The sequence below is a fragment of the Neomonachus schauinslandi genome, chromosome 9 (genome assembly GCF_002201575.2).
Source record: "Neomonachus schauinslandi chromosome 9, ASM220157v2, whole genome shotgun sequence".
In the NCBI taxonomy this organism is placed as follows: Eukaryota; Metazoa; Chordata; class Mammalia; order Carnivora; family Phocidae; genus Neomonachus; species Neomonachus schauinslandi.
Genome location: NC_058411.1, coordinates 28,608,585 through 28,629,850, shown reverse-complemented (window position 1 = coordinate 28,629,850; position 21,266 = coordinate 28,608,585). Strand labels below are relative to the sequence as shown.

The following is a 21,266-nucleotide window of genomic DNA, read 5'->3' as shown; positions in this document are numbered from 1 at the left end:
TATTTCCAGGAATCATAAGCTAAATTCTGTGATCACTTACAGCACCTCTCCTTGACTCGGGGTTCCTCGTATAGCTCTCCCCATTCATCATTTGGATCCTGTTGTATTCTCTTTATGAATTCTAGCAATATCCTTAATTATTTACCACCACAACCCTATTCTATTTTGGAAGTATCCAGCACTTGGGCAGGGGTGGTGATGAGACCATGGGGCCAGAAAGAATAAACTCATGTTGGGTTTTATACTTATTCTTTCCTAGTTATCGCAGGGTTTCTTCATTTGGGAATATTCTCAGCATCTTCCCTAGACAAAAGCCAGCTTCTCTCTGTCTGGAGTTGATTGGTAGGAAATGAGTCTCGCTCGTAAGAAAGACACCTGGCTCCTGACACCTTTCCACCCCAAAGTCTTCTAACACAGGTGGGATCTGGAGCTTGAGGTCACCTCCCGGGCTGAGTGACCGTGTCCAGCGTTCAGAGTGCTTGGCCACAGGCCGGCTCCAGAGTCGCACAAGATGCTTTCAAGGAGTCAGCTATCATTTAGTGTTAGAAAAGCCAGAAAACATGTTTCAACTTGTCGTAAATCAGAAGAGAATACCAAAATCCTAACTGTCTCTTTGGCTTGGTCACTGGACAGAGCAGTCAGGGGCTGTAAATGGTGGTAGTATGGACTTCCCCCCCGCCAGTAGAGACCTGAGCAAGAGCTCTAACAGCTCTAACAGCAGGTTCTGGTGGAGCCTGGCAGAGAAGATGCAGTGTGGGAGCTCATTTTTCCTGCTGTCTCCTGAGGAAGGGAATGGAGTGCCATGGTCACAGGAGAAATCAAGAAGAGAGAAGCCCAGGCATTCAGAGCAACGGAAGGCATTTCAGATTAAGGAAGGACAGCCTTGTGTCCCCTGCCATTGCACCATTTACAAGCCAAGGACTTCGTTCCAATGCCATTGTCTTCTCATCTACATTTTCTCCATGGGTGACCTCATCCAGCGCCCCTGCTTGAGGTGCTTTCCTATACACCAATCACTCCCAAGTAGCACCCCCAGCCTGCTCTCCCCCCAAAAATCCAGACTCTTTTGTCCAACAGCCAACTTGACAACTCCAACCAGATGGCTACTATATATATAAATCTCAGACAAGACATGGCCAACAAAGGAGACCCAGGCTTCCTCCCCAGCGTGCTTCCATATCTCAGTTGGTCGAAGTTCCACTATGCATGCAATTAGTTAAGCTAGAAACCTGGGAGTCAATCCTGACTCCTCTTGTTCTGAGTCTCCATGTCCCATCCATTAAAGAGGACCGGGAGCCCTGCCTCCAAGGTAGCCTGGACTCTACTTGCCTCTCTCAACCCACTGACACCATGGAGCCCAGCCAGCAGCAGATTCCCCCAACCCACTGAAAATGATTGCTGGCTGGTCTCCCAGCTTCTGCTCCTGTCCTTTTACAACCCCTCCTCCCAGCAGCCAAAGCCGTCTTTGAAAAACATGCCGCATGGCAAGAGCTCATCCCTTTTTACGGCTGTGTAATAGTCCATTGTGTGTACATACCACATCTTCCTTATCCATTTGTTTACGGACAGACACTTCCATATCTTGGCTGTTGTAAATAACACTGTATAGGGATGCGTCTATCTTCTCAAATCAGTGTTTTCGTTTCCTTTGGGTAAATACCCAGTAGTAGAATTATCAGATCATATGGTATTTCTATTTTTAATTTTTTGAGGAACCTCCATCCTGTTTGTGGGAGGTCCAGGCTTACAGTTACGGAATGAAGAGGTCACAGGGACAGAAGGCACAGCATAGGGAAGATAGTCGATGGTATTGTCACAGAGCTGTTTGGTGGCAACAGTAGCTACACTTGTGATGAGCACAGTGTCACGTACGGACTTGTGGAATCACTGACCTAAAAGAAATGAAAGCCCACGCCAGGCACCTCCCCTTCTCAGAGCCCCCCAGAGGCTTCCCCGCTGTGGCCCCTCCCTCTTCAGGCTCATCTCCAGCCTGGCCTGCGTCTCCAGGCCCACCCGGGGTCTTGGCATCCCTGCTCTTCCTCCAGATACTCACACAACCCACCCTTCCTGCTGCTCAGGCCCGCAGGTAACCGCCACCCACTCACCTCCCAGCCTCCGCAGCCCACAGTCTCCCTCTCTCCCGCCACCCCGTTTCGTCTTCACTATTGCACTGGTCGGTTGTTGTTGCTGTCTTTGCGTGCCTTGCTCCTTAATAGTCTGACTTCTCCGTGAAGGTGTGAGCTTGGAGGCCACCCCTCCAGATGAAGAACAGCAGGGGGCACAGCAGGAGCTCAACGGAACGAGTAAGTGAAGAAGCCATTAGGCTCTGAGCCTCCGTTTCCCCAGCTGTAAAGTGGGAGCATCTGAGCGAAGGCTCGGGTGTATTGTGCTGGTGACTTAGGGCTGGTATGTGTGCAGCCCCTTTGAGCACTACATCTCCTTAGAGCTGAAAAGTATCAGTATCGGGGGACCAGGACATCAGAGCAAAATCCTCCACCCTGCCTTCTGCTGAAGTAAAGTGTGCTGAAGAATAAACGCACCTGAACAACACTTTATGGATAGGCCTTATGGTAAATGCTTTCTCTCCTCCACTTCAGTGCTGGATCCTCTCCCTGTGTCCCTCCAGAGCCACCCTCCCCCGTTCCCGCCCAGCTCTGCATCCTCAGAGGCTCTCACGGAGGGCCGCATTAACAGGCTCCCTTGCCCCCTGGCTACAACAGGTTCAACCCCTGCCCGTTGGCACCAGCAGGACCTCAGTGTAGAGAAGGAGAGGCCACAGCATTTGATCCCTCAAGGACCTCGGTCTGATAGTGGCTGTATTGTCCTAAAAGCCATGGTCCCCGTGCAGCCTCCCCCTCTTACAGCAGCCCCACCTCTGGGCTTCCATAACTGCTCTGTCTCCCCGTCCTATTGGACCTAGTGCTAGAAACTTCTCTAGCCGATGCTCTGGCTCTAGACTGTTTCACCATCCCTTTGTCTACAGCACCCTCCTTGCATGCTCCCCAACTGTGGTATTTACGGGGGCGCCCTGCTCCCCTCCAGGACCTCACTGACACAGTGTCAGCATGACCAGACTTTCTACTAGAATCCCGCCCACTTGTGGTGGTGGCTCTTACGCTTTTCTTTCTGGCCTTCCTTTGCCCAGCTGATATCCCAACCCTCTGCCCTCAGCACCAAGACCACCCCTTAACCAGGGAGGACCAAAATCATCTAGAAGCTTACCAGAGAAAATGTGTTCAGCATCTTGGAGATGAATGCGGTGACTTCTCCCTTCTGCGGGTTGGGTTCGGCCCCTCTGTTTCCCTCCACAGCCACTGCTTGGGGACAGTCAGGATTAGTCCCAGCAAGGGGACTCATGGCAGAGCTGACCATATGAGGAGTACTGATCTTTGGCCTATACTCCGTATTACTTGGGTTTCTAACAGATAAAAAACTGTTCTTTCTTCAAAACTTGTTCTGAATCTAAACTTGTTTTTGTCATTTGTCAGGATTTTAGGGATGGGGATGTATTACAGGAGCAATGAGAGGACTATGAAATATGAGAGGGTGTGTGTGAGCATGTGAGCGTGTGAGGGTGTGAGTGTGTGAGGCTGTGAGGGTGTGAGCCTGCGTAGGGCATGCACAATCACTGGGAGGGGATGGGGGAAAGAAAGCTGGAATGAGAGACTGAGGGAACGAAGAGGAGGGAGCCAGGCCCTGCAAGCCTCAGGTCCCCTCCCTCGGTGTCCTTCCCTGTCCCCATACATGGGTATGTGACTGATTTAAGAACCTGGGCCTGCTGAAACCAGAAAAGGCAGGGAAGAGAGGTCTGACTTGTAGACTTTCAAAACTCCCCTCCATTCAGTGGCCACTTCCCTTTTCCCTCAAATCTTCCCAAGCCAGGCCCTGGCCCCTTACTTCTCTGCCTAAAGAAGAAAAGGAGTGAGGGATTTCAGGAGGACAGAGTGGGGCGGGGAGGGCGGGTGGTGTGGCTTGGCCTGGGCCCAGCCCTGGTGTCGTACTGACAACTGAGCAATGAGGGCCATTCTGCCTCCTGGTTCTCCAAGGCCCCGGTCTGTCATCAACAAGGGCAGGACACACAGTCCTCTGACCAGCTCCTGTCACTCCGGCCACTGCTTGTGCTTGGTGCCAACACCTCCCCACTTTCAGACAGCCCAGCTCTCTGCCTTTGGCACTCAAGGCTGTCAATCCTGGTGGAGTCGAGGGAGTGGGGTCCTGGGGAGGCAAGATGGCAGCAGACCCCAGAGAACCCAGAGCCTCTGGCCCTCCCCTGAAAGGTGGGGAGGCGGGGAAACCATGGGGGTGTGACACTCTCCTGGGTTCAGGGGGCCCCACTGGCTGCGGAAGTATGGGGGCTGCAGACTGGCCCAGCAGGATTCACGGCAATGCTGACAGAGGCCATGGGGCTCAGGTTGGGAACAGAACGGAGGGAAAGGCCAGCATCCTTATGCTGGGAGAACATGAGCTCATTCCTCAGCAACTCTGAGATCATTTCCCTTTAGCTCTTAAGCCTGCTTCTTTTTCTCATTCACGCTTGAATCTCAGCCCTTGGTGCCGAGCTACAATGCTTTGCACATAAGAGATGCGAGTGCATACTGCTCACTTCTTGCCCTCCTAGGACACTTCCCTTTCACAGAGACTTGCTGTGAATCCACCTTGACCTTGATATAAATGGTAGGTGTCCCAGATGGCATTCGTGTGGTTCCTTCAGGCTGCTCGGGGAGAGCCCTTGGCTCTGCATCCTCTACTCCGCCCCTGCCCCACACCCCAGCCAGTCTTCTCAGCGTTTCCCACTGATCCCAAACACCTGCTTCCTGACACTGGGTCAGCTGGATTGACACACTCCCTGCCTGTGGCCCCAGAGCGCCCCACAGATACTCCAGTCACAGTCCCTGCAGCCCACTGGTGTGCCTTTCTGTTTAAGGACAGAGCTGTTTTATTCATCACCACAGGTGGATGAATGAAATGTTCCAGTCAGAGTAACAGCAATAATAATAATCATAAAGTCAACATGTACTCATCATTCACTATGTGTTGAAGGACACATCAGCACATGTCTACCCTCTCAGACTGCTTTTTTCATATCTTATAGAAACTGAAGCTTTCAAAGGGCAAGACACATCCCCAAGGTCACAGAGCTGGTGGAAGGGGGCACCTGGATTCACACCCAGGCCACTGGCCTCCTCGCTGCTCCTGGGGGAGAAGCCAGTCTAGGGCTGGGCTATAGCTGGGGTAGGGGTCTTGGAGGGGTCTTCCTGGTGTTTTGCCTCAAGAACTGGAAGTGGATCTGGGAGTAAATCTCTCGCTGATAGAGAAGAGCCCAGACCAAGTTTGAAAGGATGGGCTCGGGGCACCTGGGTGGCTCAGTCGGTTAAGCGTTGCCTTTGGCTCAGGCCGTGAGCCGGGGTTCCTGGGATCCAGCCCCAAGCTGGGCTCCCTACTCAGTGGGGAGTCTGCTTGTCATTCTCACTCTGCCTCTCCTCCCTCCCCACCCCCCACCGATGCTCTCTCTCTCCCCCATGCTCTCTCTCTCAAATATAAAAAAAAAAAAAGTGGGCTCATCCATCTGAATGAAAGGAAACAGAGAAGCTGGGAAGAGCCGCACTAGAACCAGTGGTGAGCTTCCCAGAGGGCCTGTAGCATAGGCTGGGGAGGAGCAGGGAAAGAGGCTTGGTTCCAGGTGGGGCATTTTTCCCTGGGAGATCAGCTCTAGATTCCAGTTGGGGCAGATGGAGGGGTCCACACGGGTTGTAGGTGAAAAGTAGACTTGGGTGGTGTCTTTTCTACTACCTCATTTTAATAAGCATAACAGAATGTGAAGGAGATTCTGTGATTGACCCCATTTTGCAGGTGGGTAAACTGGGGCTCTGTGTTGTGAAATAACTCATCCAAGGGGATGCTCTAGCAAGGGGCGGAGCCAGGCCTTGAACCCAGGTCCATCTGATTGCAAAAATTCGCTCCACCACACTGGAGCTATTCTCTGACAAAGCCCAGAGGCAGGCTCCCGGGGACTGGAGCTGGAATTAGTGCAAAACCGGTAAAATCTTTGCTCATGAACCTGTGTGTGCCAGGTGCTGCTTCAGCCCCGGCTTGCTCACACACCCCTGCTGTGCACACCTTGCCCATCCCACGGTAATGGCAGATTTCCAGTGCACTTTGCAGACTTGAAGCATTAAAGCGTGCTGTGGAACTGGGTGAGTATAATTGTGTAATAGTGCAGACGGATGGATCACATTCCGGAAAAGGGACCCCAGCCTGCAGACCTGGGCATCAGAAAGTCTCTTCCTCCTGCTACCCTCAAGAAAGCCTTAGCCCCACAGATTAACTTCAATATAAATGCACGTGTTCATGAACCACGGTTCAGATCCAAAATTTGCACAAAGGAGATGACCATTAGACAATGCTGAGAGGCAATGTAGCCCTGGCACCTGCCAGCTACAGAGTCCCCTCCAGCCCTCCCCGGAACACTCGGCCACCCTCAGAACATGCGTAATGCTCTCTGATGGGTGCTGCTGGAGGCCTGGCATTAGCTCCCTTCTTCCCAGGAGCCCCCAGTCTGCTTGCTCATCATTCCTGTCTTTGGACTGAGCGGAAGGCGGGCCTCTGTGGCCACCACCATCCGGGAACAGAGGCTACACTCCCAGTGGCCGTGACCTCCATCTCCCTACACCGAGGCCCAATCAGGGTAACCATGTTCCGCCTTCTCTTTAATAAGCTGATTGTGAAGCTAAATCCTGAGTGCTCCCCAACCTCCCCTGGACGCTTTTGATTGACAAAACTAATCTCTCCTCCGCCCCCACGCCTGCCGCCACCGCATCCTCTTGCAAATCATGTACTCGGCTGCTGACAATTAGATATAAGGCCTGGGATTGGGACGCAGGAGGGTTATGAGGTTATGAATCAATGGTGGGGGGTTGGGTGAGATAACAAACTGGGGGGCCCGTCTCAGACACCTTGCCGCAACCCTCAGAGCCTCCTGGTTGATTTATGAGTTGGTAATAACCTCGCCTGGTCTCCTGCCCCCTATTATTTTTCATAATGCACTGGGAAGCTTTAAATTTCAGAGAATGGGAAAACGCAGAATCTGAGCAGGGAGGCTGGGCTTGAGCGGGGAGGCCCACCAGGGGCTTCCCAGCAGCTGGTCCTCCTTCCTGCTGTGTGGGCCCTGGGTCGCTGAGGGGCGCAGTGGCCACATGCCCGTGGAGGTCAGCCAGCCGATGTGTGTGGCCTGGAAGAAGACCCCAGGGAGGTGGTCCTGCCAGGCCCTGGTTTAGGAGTGGATGAGGTGGTGATGTGTGGGTCCTACTGGGTTCAAAATTATATTTGGCGTGTCTGGATTTCATCCCTGCAACCTGTTCAAAACCAAGTCAGACTCTGCAGATGCCTGTGAGGAAGGGAGAATCACACAGTGGATCAAAGCCAGTCAAAGGCAGTTTGAACTCTGCAGTCTAGAAGCCTGTGGAGTGAGCAGAGGGACAGGCAGAGAAGCGGGAAGGGGACGGTGGCCGTCAGCCCCAAAGGAGAGAGTCGAGACTCCCTTTCCTGTGCTCACCGTGCTCTTCAGGTGACAGCCAGGGTTGCATAAAGAGAAGGAGGAGGCTTGAAATTGCTGCCTAATATTTTTTCAAGCATTCATTTGTTAAGCTTTCTTTATACAAGAAAAGAGGTGATTTTTGAAAGAGAACCATGTCAGTGGGTGAAAACACCCAAAAATGTCCTCGAAAACAATGGTTGCAAAATGCCCATCCACAGTTGGTGCTGGTTTGGGATGAGGTTTTCAGGGGTCACAAAAATTGAGAGGAATTTTTTAAATGTAATGAATATGTGCATCTGGATGGGTACATGTTATATGATGTCTATTTGAATATAACTGAATATATCACATCTCAATGAGCATTTATTAAACCCTAGCTCCATTCCAGCTCTTTGCATGGTGCCAGGGAGAGGACAGAATAACAGAGTCCTACAGTCTCAGAGTGATAGGTTAGCAAGTGTTAGGAGTTGAATTGTGTCTTCCCAAAAGTTCATATGTAGAAGTCCTAACCTCCAATATCTCAGAGTGTGACCTTGTTTGGACAGAGGATTATTTCAGATGTAATGAGTTAATATGAACTAGTGAGGGTGGGCCCTGATCCCTTAGGACGGTGCCCTGCTAAAAAGGAAAAGTGGGATGCTGAGGCACACTGCAGGGAGAGGGCCATGTAAAGAGGAGGACAGGGATCAGGGTGATGCGTGTGCAAGCCAGCGAACGTCAAGACTGCCACAAACCTGCAGAAGCAAGGAGAGAGGCCTAGAGCAGAATAGGTTCTCCCTTGCTGCCCTCGGATGAACGGACCCAGCCAACACCCTCATCTCAGGGTCTGGCCTCCAGAAAGGGGACCCAATCCATTTCTGCTGTTTGAGCCACTCCGTTGGTGGTACTTTCTTACAGAAGCCCCAGGAAGCTAATACAGAGGGGAAGGCACACATGGATCAAATAACCACATGGTGGATGTCTACTTCCAAATGGAGAAGGAACCCCATTCTCTGCAAGTGAAAGCTGAAGGACTTGACCTGGTTTGGAGAGCAGTGAAGGCTTTCCTGAGGAAGTCAGGGCCAAAGGACATGCAGGAGTCAGCTCGGGGCAGAGGTGGAGAAATGGGAGAGCGTTACTGGCCCAGGGAATCGCTGATGCAAAGGCCCTGAAGCGGGATGGATCATGGCGCATTCTGGGAGTGGAAGGGGTGTCCATGAGGCAGAAGAGAAGAGAAGGGAGAGGAGGTGGATGGGGGGATGTCAGGGACCAGCACACACAGACCAAGAATGATGCTCAGTTCATTATTTTGGACTGAATTGCAGTGGGATGAGGGCACGTGCTCCGCCTTCCACCCTCAAAACTTTCTAGTTGCTGCATGCAGATGATTCGATTAGATATTTGGCTCCAAGACAAGGTCCCTAAGTCTGTAGCTAATGTGTGCTAATGCTTATTCTGTCCCAGGTACTGCGCTGGCATGACATGTACATGGATGCGTGGATACGTGATCTTACTTTAGCCTCCAAGTAGCCAGTACTTCACCCCATCGACCCATGAAGGAATGCAGGTTGGGGTGGAGGGTGGTTCAGGGACCTGCCCAGGGTCACACAGTTTGTAAGCGACACGGCTTGATCTGAACTCAAGCCTGACTTTATTGCTTCATATGCTTGGTAAACAAGCATATATCTGTGAAATTTGTCACGCTTTTCCTTGGGAAACTCAAGCGCCTTGACCAAACTCTACTCTTCAAAATGCCACTAGACTTGTCAGGGCACCCAGTTCTACCTTCTGACCCTCCTTTTGTCTTCCTACCGGCCATACCCTGTGCCCACCCTCCAAAGTCCTAAAGTTTAACATCTCTTAAGTAAGTTCAGCTTTCCTTGCTGGCTAACTGTTGCATTGTGTGTGTGTGTTTTAAAGATTTATTTATTTACTTATTTGAGAGTAGGGAGGGACAGAGGGAGAGGGAAAGAGAGAATCTCAAGCAGACTCCCCACTGACCATGGAGCCCAACACGGGCTTCGACCCCAGGACCCTGAGATCATGACCTGAGCTGAAACCAAGAGTCGGACACTTAACCGACTGAGCCACCCAAGCACCCCTGTGTGTGTTTGTTTTTTACCTAAGGCATAAAAAGAAAGGTCCAAAACTATAAAGACTGCCCTACTTAGGGTGTCCTTCCATTCATCTGCAAAATGGAGATGGTAATAATCTATTTACATCATGGGATTATTAGAGTAGGGTCATTCCAAAGCCTGAAATATAGACAGTGCTCAATAGCTAGTATTAGTAGTAATTATTATTACCACTAAATGAATGTCTATGAGCACAGAGTATCCCTTTCCAGTTATTCTTCTGAGTACTGTTTGGAATGTTATTCAGAAATAAGAGAGGCAGAATGTGTAGTGACCATGGTATCCGGCATGGTTTTTCCTGGATTCCAGACTTGGCTCTTATAGGTATGTGGCCTTGGGCCTCTCTGGGCCTCATCTGTGAAATGGGTAGGCTAGATATCATATTTTGCACAATTATTGTCAAGATGCTATGTGACTACAGTGTCAGGTGCCTGGCTCTGGCCTGGTACACAGGGCACTGGGCAATGTCTCCCTCCTTCGTGAGTGTTGGCCTGCACGTGGCACCTACGTGATCAGGTGGCACAAAGCTGTCCTCTTCACTCACGGGTGCAGCAGAGACCTTGGCAGGTATGTGAGAACCCCGGGGTGGACTGAATCATAACCTTGACTGAGGAGTACCAGGAGGTCACTCACAGCAGGAACAATCTTATCTTTTGTTGGGCTCCAGAAAGAGTTTACTCAAGTGAAGGTGTCTTTCCCCCATGGTAAGGATTGATAAGTAAATTATCAATTGCTTCAATTATCAGGACTATGATTTATAAGCTACCAAGTTTCACATGACTTGAAATTTGCAAGTGCCTGGAACCAGTCTTTTCTCAAGTTTGCACAATCAATTTGGGCCCCAGTTGTTACAATGCTTTGGGGAGAATGGGGCAAGTGTTTCAGAGTAGGATCCCCTTAGGTTCTGACTTATTTGGGAGGAAGTTCCAGGTATCCCTTAATCTTTGGGGATGCTTAAAACACCTGAGCACAAAGCTCAGTATAGAACCTTTTTATAGTAAGGATCTCCCCCAAACCAGAAAGAGAACTCCCTAAAATATTGGAAGATCTTGCCAGCTTACTCAAATCCAGTTTATATTGAGGGGTGCAGAGTGCAGATGGTCACCCTTAGTCCAGGACTGCAGTGAGCAGCCCCTTTAGCTGGCCCAATGGCCACAGAGAGTGACAACTTGAGGCTTAGGAGTGAGCCTCCCACTCTTTACTCCTCGCCCTTTCCCAGGGGAGCAGGACATGCCCAGGGCCCAGGGGCAGCAGCTCAGAGTCCCCCCCACCCTCTCCACTTTGCGTCTGCAACCTGATTCCCCACAGCCTGTCCACAGCAGTCTCAGAGGCCAGCACGTCCCTCTCTGCTCTTAACAGTGAAAAGTCTTTTTCTCAGTGCATAAGCAATATATTAAAGTTCTTGAGCTCCAAATAATAAGGACATGTAAAGAATAGAAATTTCCCGTGATTTGACCCTCCCCTCTCTCCAAGATCGCCTAAACAGTTTAAATATCCTTCCAGAACTTTTCTTCTCAGTACCTGTATATATCTATACATACATAATTAATAGGATACAAATGTAAATATGTATTTTCTATTGTAAAAATGTCATTTAAAAAAATTTTTTTAAATGTCATCTTACAATACACACTGTTCCTGTTCTACTTTTTCATTCAATACAGTAGGTGTTCAATAAATATGTATTGTATGGATGAGCCATAATTAATTATTCAATCCCCTACTTGAGAACGTTTGAGTTGTGTCCAAACACCCTTCCAATACACATCCTTATATGTAAAAGACATAACTGAAATACGTACGTACAACACATATAGAAACTGAAAGCATATCTGCATAGAAATGTCTACTTAAATGTACTAACACACCACGCATGTTGTGGAGAAGAGTTTCGGGTGCCTCTGATGTAGTTCATGGATATCCCTGGAATATATGTGGATATATTAGCCTCAAAAAGAAAACTTCCAGCCAAGTGTTTTAGAACCTTTGGGGATAAAGGGTGGCTATTCTGCATCTGTCCCTAATGTTTCTTTTTTGGTTTTAAGTCCTTGGCAGGGCAGCTTGACTAAGATAAGAACCGCATCCAACAGTGGTAACAAAGGGCAACAATTCATTTGAGAGAGAATAGAAAAATAATCTGCTTCAAATTCTTTTTCGAATAAGACGGGGAAAAATGATTGGGGGCCGGAGGGAAAAAAGGAAGAAAGGAAAGGGAAAAAAGAAGAAAAATGCTTTCTCCTGACCGTTGTTTGCACTATGCTCACCTCATTCTGCTGTGGAATAATTGTAGGTCTTTTAAAGGACATAATATTATGACAGATTTCCCTCCCTTACTTTTCCCCGGGGCTGAACATGCAACATTTACGTCCTGCCACAAGGCTGGAGGCTGGCCCCTCCTGGGTTAGTCCGAGGAAGCTAAAACACCCCACACCCGAGAGAACGAGGCATTTTTGTGCTCGCTGAAGTCCACCCTACAGGCCCGCGGTGGGTGAGGGACAGCGGGGAGGTGGCTACTGCTGCAGACTGGGGGCAGGGACCCAGGACAGCCAGGGGGTCCAGCTTGGCCCTCACCGGGGCTCGAGGACACTCACACCAGTCCCCAGATAAAGACCCTGACTGTTTCGGTGGCCGCACCAGGGACAAGAAATCCAGGTCTGTGGTCCCCACATTGCTAGGTAAAAAGGAAAGAGGTTTTTGTGACTTTCTCTTCTTGACCAAAAAAAAATGGGGGGGAGGGAGGGGGCTTAAATGTTTAAATGTGATCCTTCAGCTCTGTGAATGCAAACCAGGGCCTGGTGGACTGGGGAGAGCAATTAGGCCAGACACGGAGTGCAGAAAACCAAAAGGGGGAGAAATCTAGACAATGGTGCTGAAGTCTCGGGTGGGGTGGTGGGGGGAACGGATATGATAGCAAGGAAGGAGTTTCAATGTGAATGAATACTAATTAGTGACATGGATATTAATGATGACAGTAATTAACAGGGGAAAGGAAGGGCTGTCATTGTCCCAGGGTGAGTAATCTATCTTGGCAGGTGATAAATAATGGTTCAGCAAGCTCAGCAGAAAGATAATCCGCCTTCCCCGGGGGAGAGCTGTTGCTGATGCTGGAAACCTATCTGTTTCCAGGCAACCCACAAAAAAGAACTATTTTTCTTTTGAGGAAAAAACAGGTTAGAGGCTCTCCCCCACCCCCAACTTGGGATTACAGTTCTTATTTGATTTCTGCTTTGTTCTTCATTTCCTAGGACAAATGTTGAACTTGTATAATTTGGAGGATATGGACACACACACACAACCACACACAGACATTCTCTCCTTTTGCTCAAAGAATGTGAATGAATAGGAAAGTTTTTGATCCGAAGTTTAGCTCATAGATGCCATCCGGGAGCAAGAGTGGGGAAAAGCTTAGAAGTCCTGCTTTGGAGGTTGAAATGGGGGAAACTTGCTGGGCTGTGTCAGTGGAGGCTAGCCCTGGGGGAAGCACAGAAATAGCAGGACGGGGCCCTGGTTGTCTACTGCGGAAGGTTCATTCCGCCTCCAGGGAGCCAGAGAGAAACAGGCCTGAGCTGCTCTCACCTCTGGAACGTGTCTGGGAAACTTTATTTCTGGGGAAAGGGCAATGCCCGCTAAAGACTTCTGCTAGCTCCTCAGGTTTTCATCTGGGAATCTGTTCCAGAAGAGCCATGGGCAGACCCTCTCTCTCACACCAAGCCTCAGACCCACGCATGACAGGATTCAGACATCTAGAAACGTTGCCCTTTTCAGGCTGCTTTCCACCAAACATTCCATCCCGAGGTGACAAAGCCACCTTTGAAGATCTGCACTGGTTTCAAATGAGACGGCTGAGAAGACTGGAAGTTCAGAACCTTCCAGAAATTTGGACTCTTCTACTCCCGCATTGGCTCTAGGTGCAACATCTTCAAAGGGAGGCAAACAAAAGGAAACATATTCAGAGAATTGTGACCAAAATGGGAAAGGGCTCTAGGTCATGTCATGGCAGGAAATAGCTGAGGGACCCAGGTATGTTTCACCTTGAGGGGAGAAAACTTAAGAAGAATGTTGATAGTATATCGGATGGACTCTCTCCAGAGCAAGAAGGTCTGGATTTGTTTCTCTATCATCAGAGGGCAAAATTAAGTCCAAAGAGAGGAATTTAGAAAGGGTCAAATTTCTGTTCAGAGAAATCAAAGATGATTTGACTAGGACAGGCTGTCTAGGGGGGAATCTGTGATTCCCAGGTACTAGGGTTTTTCCCAGTGGAGATCATGGCACCTCCTGTCTGGGGTATTATAGATGCAGTTCCAGTATTGGCTAGGGTTGGAGTAGATAAGACTTAAAAGTCCCTTCCGACTCTTACAATTTTATATTAATTAAGGTAGTACTCAATATCAAAACATAAATCCCAACTTCTGGGGCTTAACACAACAAAGTTTATTTTTTAATCAAGTCAGAGCCCAAAATGGGCATCAATTTTTATGGTTGTTCAGGATCCCAAGCTCCTTCCACATTGTGGCTCTGTCCTCCCCTGGGTTCTTGGGGTTCTCTCCGTTCAGCCAGCAGATAAGGAATGAAGAGTTTGCAGAGTCACATGGGAGTTTTATGGTCCAGGCCTAGAAGCAGGATATATCATTTCTAGCCATATTCCATTGTAAGAACTCAATCTATACCCAATTGCAGAAGAGTCTAGAGATATAATCTAGTGACCCAAGGAATAGAGGAAAGAAGTTTTGGTGAACACATAGAAGTTTCTCCCCAGAAACAGGCGCATTTTAATTTAAACTATGCCCATGCCAGAAAAAATTAAAGGTTTTTTGTTGTTTTGTTTTTTGTCGGGTTTTTTGTTGTTTTTTTTTTTTTTTTTAGGGACCTGTAAGGTCACCTGTGTTGGTCAGGCCTTGTCAGTTAGGGTAGGGAGCTGAAGAGGCCTCCAACCTCAGGAAATATCCTGGGGGCCAGGTGTGGTAAAACTTCACCTAGCCTTTCTCTGGGAAGTCATCAAAAGCTGTATTTGCAAGAAGTCTCCTGTAGATATTCCCTAGAAGTGTGGACACAAGATCATCCTGAGTCATTGGAAGTGGATTTATTTGGAAACAAATAGGACTGTGACTATGGAAGTGTCCCAATGGCTAGATGTGCTTAGTTAGGATAGAAAATTGTCAATATTACCCAGCTCTCTGGGCGTGTGCTAGTTGGAATTAGGACTTTCTTAGATAAACATGTTTCTTCTGCCAGAGGGTACTCATCCATGACGTCTTCAGTTCAATTTGCTTTATCATTTCAGGTACTGACATTGTGCAGTGGCTTATGAAGAACCTTTGCATCGAGGACCCAGGTACTTGACTCTGACTTTATCCTCCATGGTATTGAGAAACATCCCATAAACAAGTTCCAGACCAGATTCTCCTATTCTCCTGAGAACTGGACTTATAAATGTGAATCCCAAGATGTGGAATCAGTCCATTTGCAAATAAAATTAATTTATTTTCTTGACTGAGTATCTATCTTTAAATCTGAATCACCCTTTGAGGAAATGAGCAATTATTTAGAGTGCCAAAGAGCCCAATACAATACCGTGTGAAATGAGATGAATTCTCGTTAGCCACAGCAATTAAAGATAAGTTGTAGAACTATCACGGAAGAGCCTTCTAGAGCCAGCTCTTAAAATTAGATTGCCTGATCCACAATTAAGATGTCTAATTATTTGCTAAGACTCCTTCTGTTTTCTGCTTCTGCAAGAAGTGAAAGAATGATTTTTTTTTCCGACCTTAATTGTGCATTTCAATTAGGAAAACCTTACCAGAAAAACAACAACAAAACTCTGGCCAATAAAACAGTTTCCAAATCTGTCCTCCCACCAGAAAATAAGTAGTAAAATTTATTTTCACAGCATAATTAGAAAATGAGGAGTTTCAGAAAAATAAAAATTGCAGATAAGTAAAGCTTACTATCCCTGTCTTAGTTAATACTTTTTGGAGTTTATTATATACTTCCTGTTTTAACTGAGTATCCTCAATGCCTGATGGTCATATTTATAAATATCCATTAATGTATTCTTATGTTCTTGGGGATTAGATCTAGCTGACCCAAATTAAATGGCTACCAATGGCTTTGCTTTCTAAAGATTTTTTTTTTAAGATTTTATTTATTTATTCATGAGAGACAGAGAGAGAGAGAGAGAGAGGCAGAGGGAGAAGCAGGCTCCCAAAGAGCAGGGAGCCCGATGCGGGACTCGATTCCAGGACGCTGGGATCATGACCTGAGCCAAAGGCAGATGCTTAACCATCTGAGCCATCCAGGTGCCCCTCTAAAGATTTTTTTTTAATGCCCTTTCTAGGTGTCTGTGATTCCTTGCTGGAGGTTACTATGTCAGCTCAGAAATTGCTCTATTTTAATCTGATGCTCCTAATATACTATTGACTAAGAACCAATATAATTTACATGGCGTTCAAGGAAATATAGTTGCCAGAAATCTGAGTGCCACAAAAGCAGGTCATTGATGGAAGTGACACTAGCCTTGTTCACCATCATGATTAATGGCCACTTCCACGACTAGTGAAAATTCTTAAATCTAGTTAAGCTCTTAATCCACAGGGAGAAACTGTGAATTCAAATCCTCTTAAGGAAAGAACCCAAATTAACTACACCACGTGTTTTCCTCATGCAGCCTGGACTTGCCATTGTCCACTTGTAAAGCCTGGACCAAATACATTTCTACCAGTTTAGTCCCATGTATTTAAAATCAATGTTTCTTTGGTTATAATGCTAAGCCTAGGGAGTACCTTTCTCCATGGTGGTCTTTTCTCTTCCAGTAGCTGTCTGTCCTTTGCCCTTCTACAATAATCCTTGTATTTCTGACACATGCTTTATTATGATCGTTAGTACCAGTAGCAGTATTGTGAGAGCCCTGAGCCAGCTGGTGGTAGGGGAATAGGCTTCAGGAGGCCTCCGGCCCTCATATGAGAGGCTTCCCTGAAAGGTCGTGAATAATACCTAATAAGGATCGTATCTATGAAGCTCTCTTATACACAGATGGCCTTGGGAGGACATCACGTTATTGGGAACTGTTTGGGCTTCTGAGAAATGGATGAGGAGGAGTTAAGAACAGTTCACTAGCTGGGAATAGAAGGGTGGAAATGAGGCAAATCAAAGTCCTGGAAGTCAGGCTCATCCAACATCTATCCCTCCCTCCCCGTCTGCCATATATCTAAGCAAAACCACGAAAGATGAAGTGAGAGTTCTAGCTCCTACATTGGTGACATGAAAGTCACCTTCTTACTGGAAGCTGTGCTCTCTTCCCTGGGGAAGGAGCAGCTGCCAGTGATGAAACTTTTTTTTTTTTTTTTTGCTGGACCCATGATTCTTGAAGCATGTAGACTTTAAAACGCACACTGGTCATCACTAAGCAAATAAGATACAGCTTCATTCTGATTCCACCAGTTATTTCCGAAGGATAGGTGATTCTAAATAACCAAAACACGGGGCACCTGGGTGGCTCAGTCGTTAAGCGTCTGCCTTCGGCTCGGGTCATGATCCCAGAGTCCTGGGATCGAGCCCCACATCGGGCTCCTTGCTCGGCGGGAAGCCTGCTTCTCCCTCTCCCACTCCCCCTGCTTGTGTTCCCTCTCTCGCTGTCTCTCTCTCTGTCAAAAAATAAATAAAAAATCTAAAAAAAATAATAATAATAAATAAATAAATAAATAAATAAATAAGCAAAACACTTGGATTATATACAACCTCTTGAGAAGTCTGCAAGTAAAGACAAAACAAGTTGCTTTAAAAAATTCAGAGCTTATGAAATTAATAATTCCTGGAGACTCCTTAAGCATATCAATAATTTCTATATCCAAAAATTAGTTTTTACCAAGAAGAGCACTTTTTTTTTTATAATTTTTTTTTTAAGATTTTATTTATTTATTTGAGAGAGAGAATGAGAGAGAGCAAGCACATGAGAGGGGGGAGGGTCAGAGGGAGAAGCAGACTCCCTGCCGAGCAGGGAGCCCGATGCGGGACTCGATCCAGGGACTCCAGGATCATGAGCTGAGCCGAAGGCAGTCGCTTAACCAACTGAGCCACCCAGGCGCCCAAGAAGAGCACTTTTATATTTGTGAAAGATTATCATGCATGGTAGAACCATATAGATCTGTTATTTTTTTCCTTAGCTCTGCTCAGAAGAAATATAAATTATTGATTACATGGATCTATTTATGGCTGATACTAAGTCACAAAACAATGGGTTAATTGTGGCAAAGATGTACATATTTCTATCAGGTCGGCTTCCCTTTGCCACTCCCCACTGCAGTGTCCTTCCTCCAATTTTCTAAGAAAGTGAGGTTTTACTCTGTGTCCGTAAGAGAAGGGAAATGCTCTCCTCTTCTCTGGTGGGACTGTCATATCGGGGAATGCCATTGGAGTCGAGAGTCTCTCTGGGCAGTGAGGCTACGTGCTCATTGCTGGGGAATAAAAATGATGAAACTGGCAAGATGAATCAGGGCTGCCCACCCCTACTGAACACCAGGCACTGCTAAGCACTTACATGAAACATCCCACTTGATTCAGTACAGGTCTATATGTGCCAGAGCCCCTGCTCTTAACCTTGAAGCTACTTTCCTCTGGAAGTCTGGGGGGGAAGTTAACCAAAGCCAGACTCTCAGAGCTGGGATCCAGATGAGTCCCAGACACATGTTGGCCCTTCCCAACCACTGACACCCACCCCATCCAGCCCAGTGGATTGATATCAAAGGTTATCAGTCAATCAGTCAATCGATCATGCAGTTATCTGAGGGTGAGAACAGTTGATTTCTGGTTGCCTTTCTGCCCTCCTGACTTACATTCCAGCTAAGGAAACCTGCACTCTGACAGCTTGCTAAATACTCCTCTCTCTCTTCTGCCCTGTTCGTGCAGTTGAAGCAATACACTTGGGAAGCCTTATAGCCGCCCAGGGCTACATCTTTCCGATCTCGGACCACGTTCTTACCATGAAGGATGATGGCACCTTTTACCGTTTCCAGGTAGGCCTGCCAGCATCTCTCCCTGAAGAACCTTCTCTTATCATCTGATCTCAGATTAGAACTACCTACAAAACTGAGGGTATTTAAGGGAGGAACGATTACCTCCCCCCAGCACTGGGAAGCCAAACAAGATTTTATTTGGGCCACCTGTTGTTGGGGTGGGGGGCTTCCACATATTCCCTCATTCATTCTGAAGAACAAACTTTTCGGAGGTAAATATCACCCATTTGACAGATGAGAACACAGAGGTGCTCTGAGGATTAATAAATCTGGGAGGTGGCCTTGATTTGAGTGTGGGTCAGCCCGATGGCAAAGTCCTTGATCTTTCTACTCTGTCATGCTGCCTTCCTGGTGTGAAGTTTCTATCCTCTGCCTAAGCCCTCCCACCATTTTCCTCTCCTTTTCACAGACCCTGTCATAGAGGGAAATGGGGCAGAGGATAAGAGTCTGTGTCAAGGTCAACACCAAGGTGTTTGGACACTCGCTCCGGGCCGAGGAGGGCAGGTGCCCGCATTCCTCTGAGTCCTGACACCTGTGTTCTTTTGCAGGCCCCGTACTTTTGGCCTTCGAACTGCTGGGAGCCTGAAAACACTGACTACGGTGAGCAGTGAAGAAGTGTCACTCCTGGGAGAGTAGAAGACAAATGCCTGGTGTCTGGGTGATGGTCACGCAGGGAGGAGGGGTCGTTGTCCTGCTTAATCCTTTTCATACCATTGACATGTAATAAGCTCCCTGTTCCACATGATGAAGAAAGGCAGAGCACACTGAAAGATGCAGCCTTTGGAAGGGAATGGGGGAAGGGAAGAAAAATTCTATCAAGCTGGCCAGTGTGCTCATTCTGTGGAGCCAAGAGCCAAGACAGTGGCTGCTGACCTGTCCTTTCTGGGACAGGGTTTCAGGGAGGGCTGGATCTAGGGACCACCTCCCCCTAGTTCTTTCTATTCTCACAGCCTTGTTAAGACTTAGTAATAATTCATGGGTGTTTTTGATAGTTAGAAGTTAGGGGGGAAGGGAGACAGACCAGGGAGGAATGTACAGAAGGTACCCTGGACGAGGAAAATAAGAGTGGGTGAAGTTGGGAGCTTGGCAAGAAGGGAGTTAGCTCTGTCCAGGCAGGGATCTGTTAGATTCTGGCCATATTACTCTCCATGAGACTGGTTAATATTTCCACGTGCCAATCCTCTAAAGAAGTTATATTGTCCCCCTACTCTGGATAAAGAACCTGAGGCTCAGAGAGGCCACATCCTCACACTTCCCCCTTGCATTCTATTTATCTGGATGCAGATCATTAGCTCCAGGAAGGCAGGGACTGGTCTTACCTGTTCAGTCTCGTGTTCCCCGGTACACCGTGCACAGCTGAGGCGTTAGTAAATAGTGGCTGACAGTTCTGGTTCTTTATTAAATGTGATTAACAGACTCTCAGTAGAAGCATCAGGATTGGAACTCAGATCTGAGTGCCTTCCAGGCCCATGCTTCCTTCATGGTCTGTCCCTTTGCTCAGCGTTCTTGTCACTGACTTGGCTGCTAAGTCCACAGTGGCTGTCCTTGGGACTGGGGCACTTGGTGAGACCCACAGCTTCTCCCTAGGTTCTTTGCAGGATTGCTTGCTCAGGAAGGCAGAGGCAGCTACAGAGAAGGGAGGGAGATGTGCAGCTGGGTAGTGTTCAGGGAAGCCTGTCCAGGAGACCTGGCAATGAAGTAGACTGGCTCACTCCCAACGCCAGCAGGTGAGAGCAATGCCGAGGGTGGGGTGCAGACAAGTCATTGCCTGCTAAGGCTACAGTTCTTCTGTTTTCAGGTCTGAAGGACGGTCCTTATGCAGGGGGAAGGGCCTTCTGACGGTCTCTGTGGCTGTCTGCTGGCACCATGGTGGGTCCCTCTGGAACTGGGCTGTGCTCTAAGTGATATGATAAGTGGATAAGCAAGGCTTCCAACTCAAAATCAGAGCTACATTTGGCTATTCACAAAACAAATTCTTCTGGGGCTGAAATACTGCTCACGAAAGCCCAACTGGAAATTTGAGTAATTGTAGCTCAGATCCAGGTAGCAGCCATGTGCCCTTGTGAATGTAAAAACCAATATTCTTACAGGCAGTGAAGGGGCAGGGGGCAGGGGGAGGATGGCAGGACCAGATAACTAGACCTTAGTAAGATGAAAATACCGACTTGAATATGAACCCATAAAGCTTCGGCTATCAGGCACTGCATACACCAGGGCATTAGGTTTCCCTTTCTCCGCATCATGATTTTATATGCACATGAACAAGGATAGAAATAACAATTTATATCAGGTTCTCATTAAAACAAAATTATTTCGAATTCCTGTGCCTCGACTTCGGCAGATCAGATGGAGAAGTCAAGGTACGGGATGCAAAAGTACTCACCAGCATTTCCAAAGCAGTTCAGTCAGAAAATCAAAGTATTTACCAAGAGAGAATTTAGCACAGTGGCTCAAGATCAACTGGCTCCACTAGCTGTGTGATCTTGGCAAGTTATTTAACCTCTCTGTGCCTCAAAACCTTCATGTGCAAATTAGAATAATAATAATAGTACTTGTTTCCTAGTGTTGTTTTGTTACAATGAAATGCAATGTCTGTAAGATTTGGTGTGT

The 21,266-nt window shown here is 47.7% G+C and overlaps 1 protein-coding gene across 1 annotated transcript in view; it reads left to right on the top strand.

The window, feature by feature from the left end:
* The window catches only part of RGS6 (regulator of G protein signaling 6), a 541,585-nt gene that overhangs the window by 431,532 nt on the left and 88,787 nt on the right, over window positions 1–21,266 (top strand). The window contains exons 4-6 of the mRNA XM_021679541.2: window positions 14,930–14,980; window positions 18,550–18,656; window positions 19,205–19,256. Of these exons, the coding sequence (XP_021535216.2) occupies window positions 14,930–14,980; window positions 18,550–18,656; window positions 19,205–19,256 (210 nt within the window). The remainder of the gene's footprint in view (window positions 1–14,929; window positions 14,981–18,549; window positions 18,657–19,204; window positions 19,257–21,266) is intronic.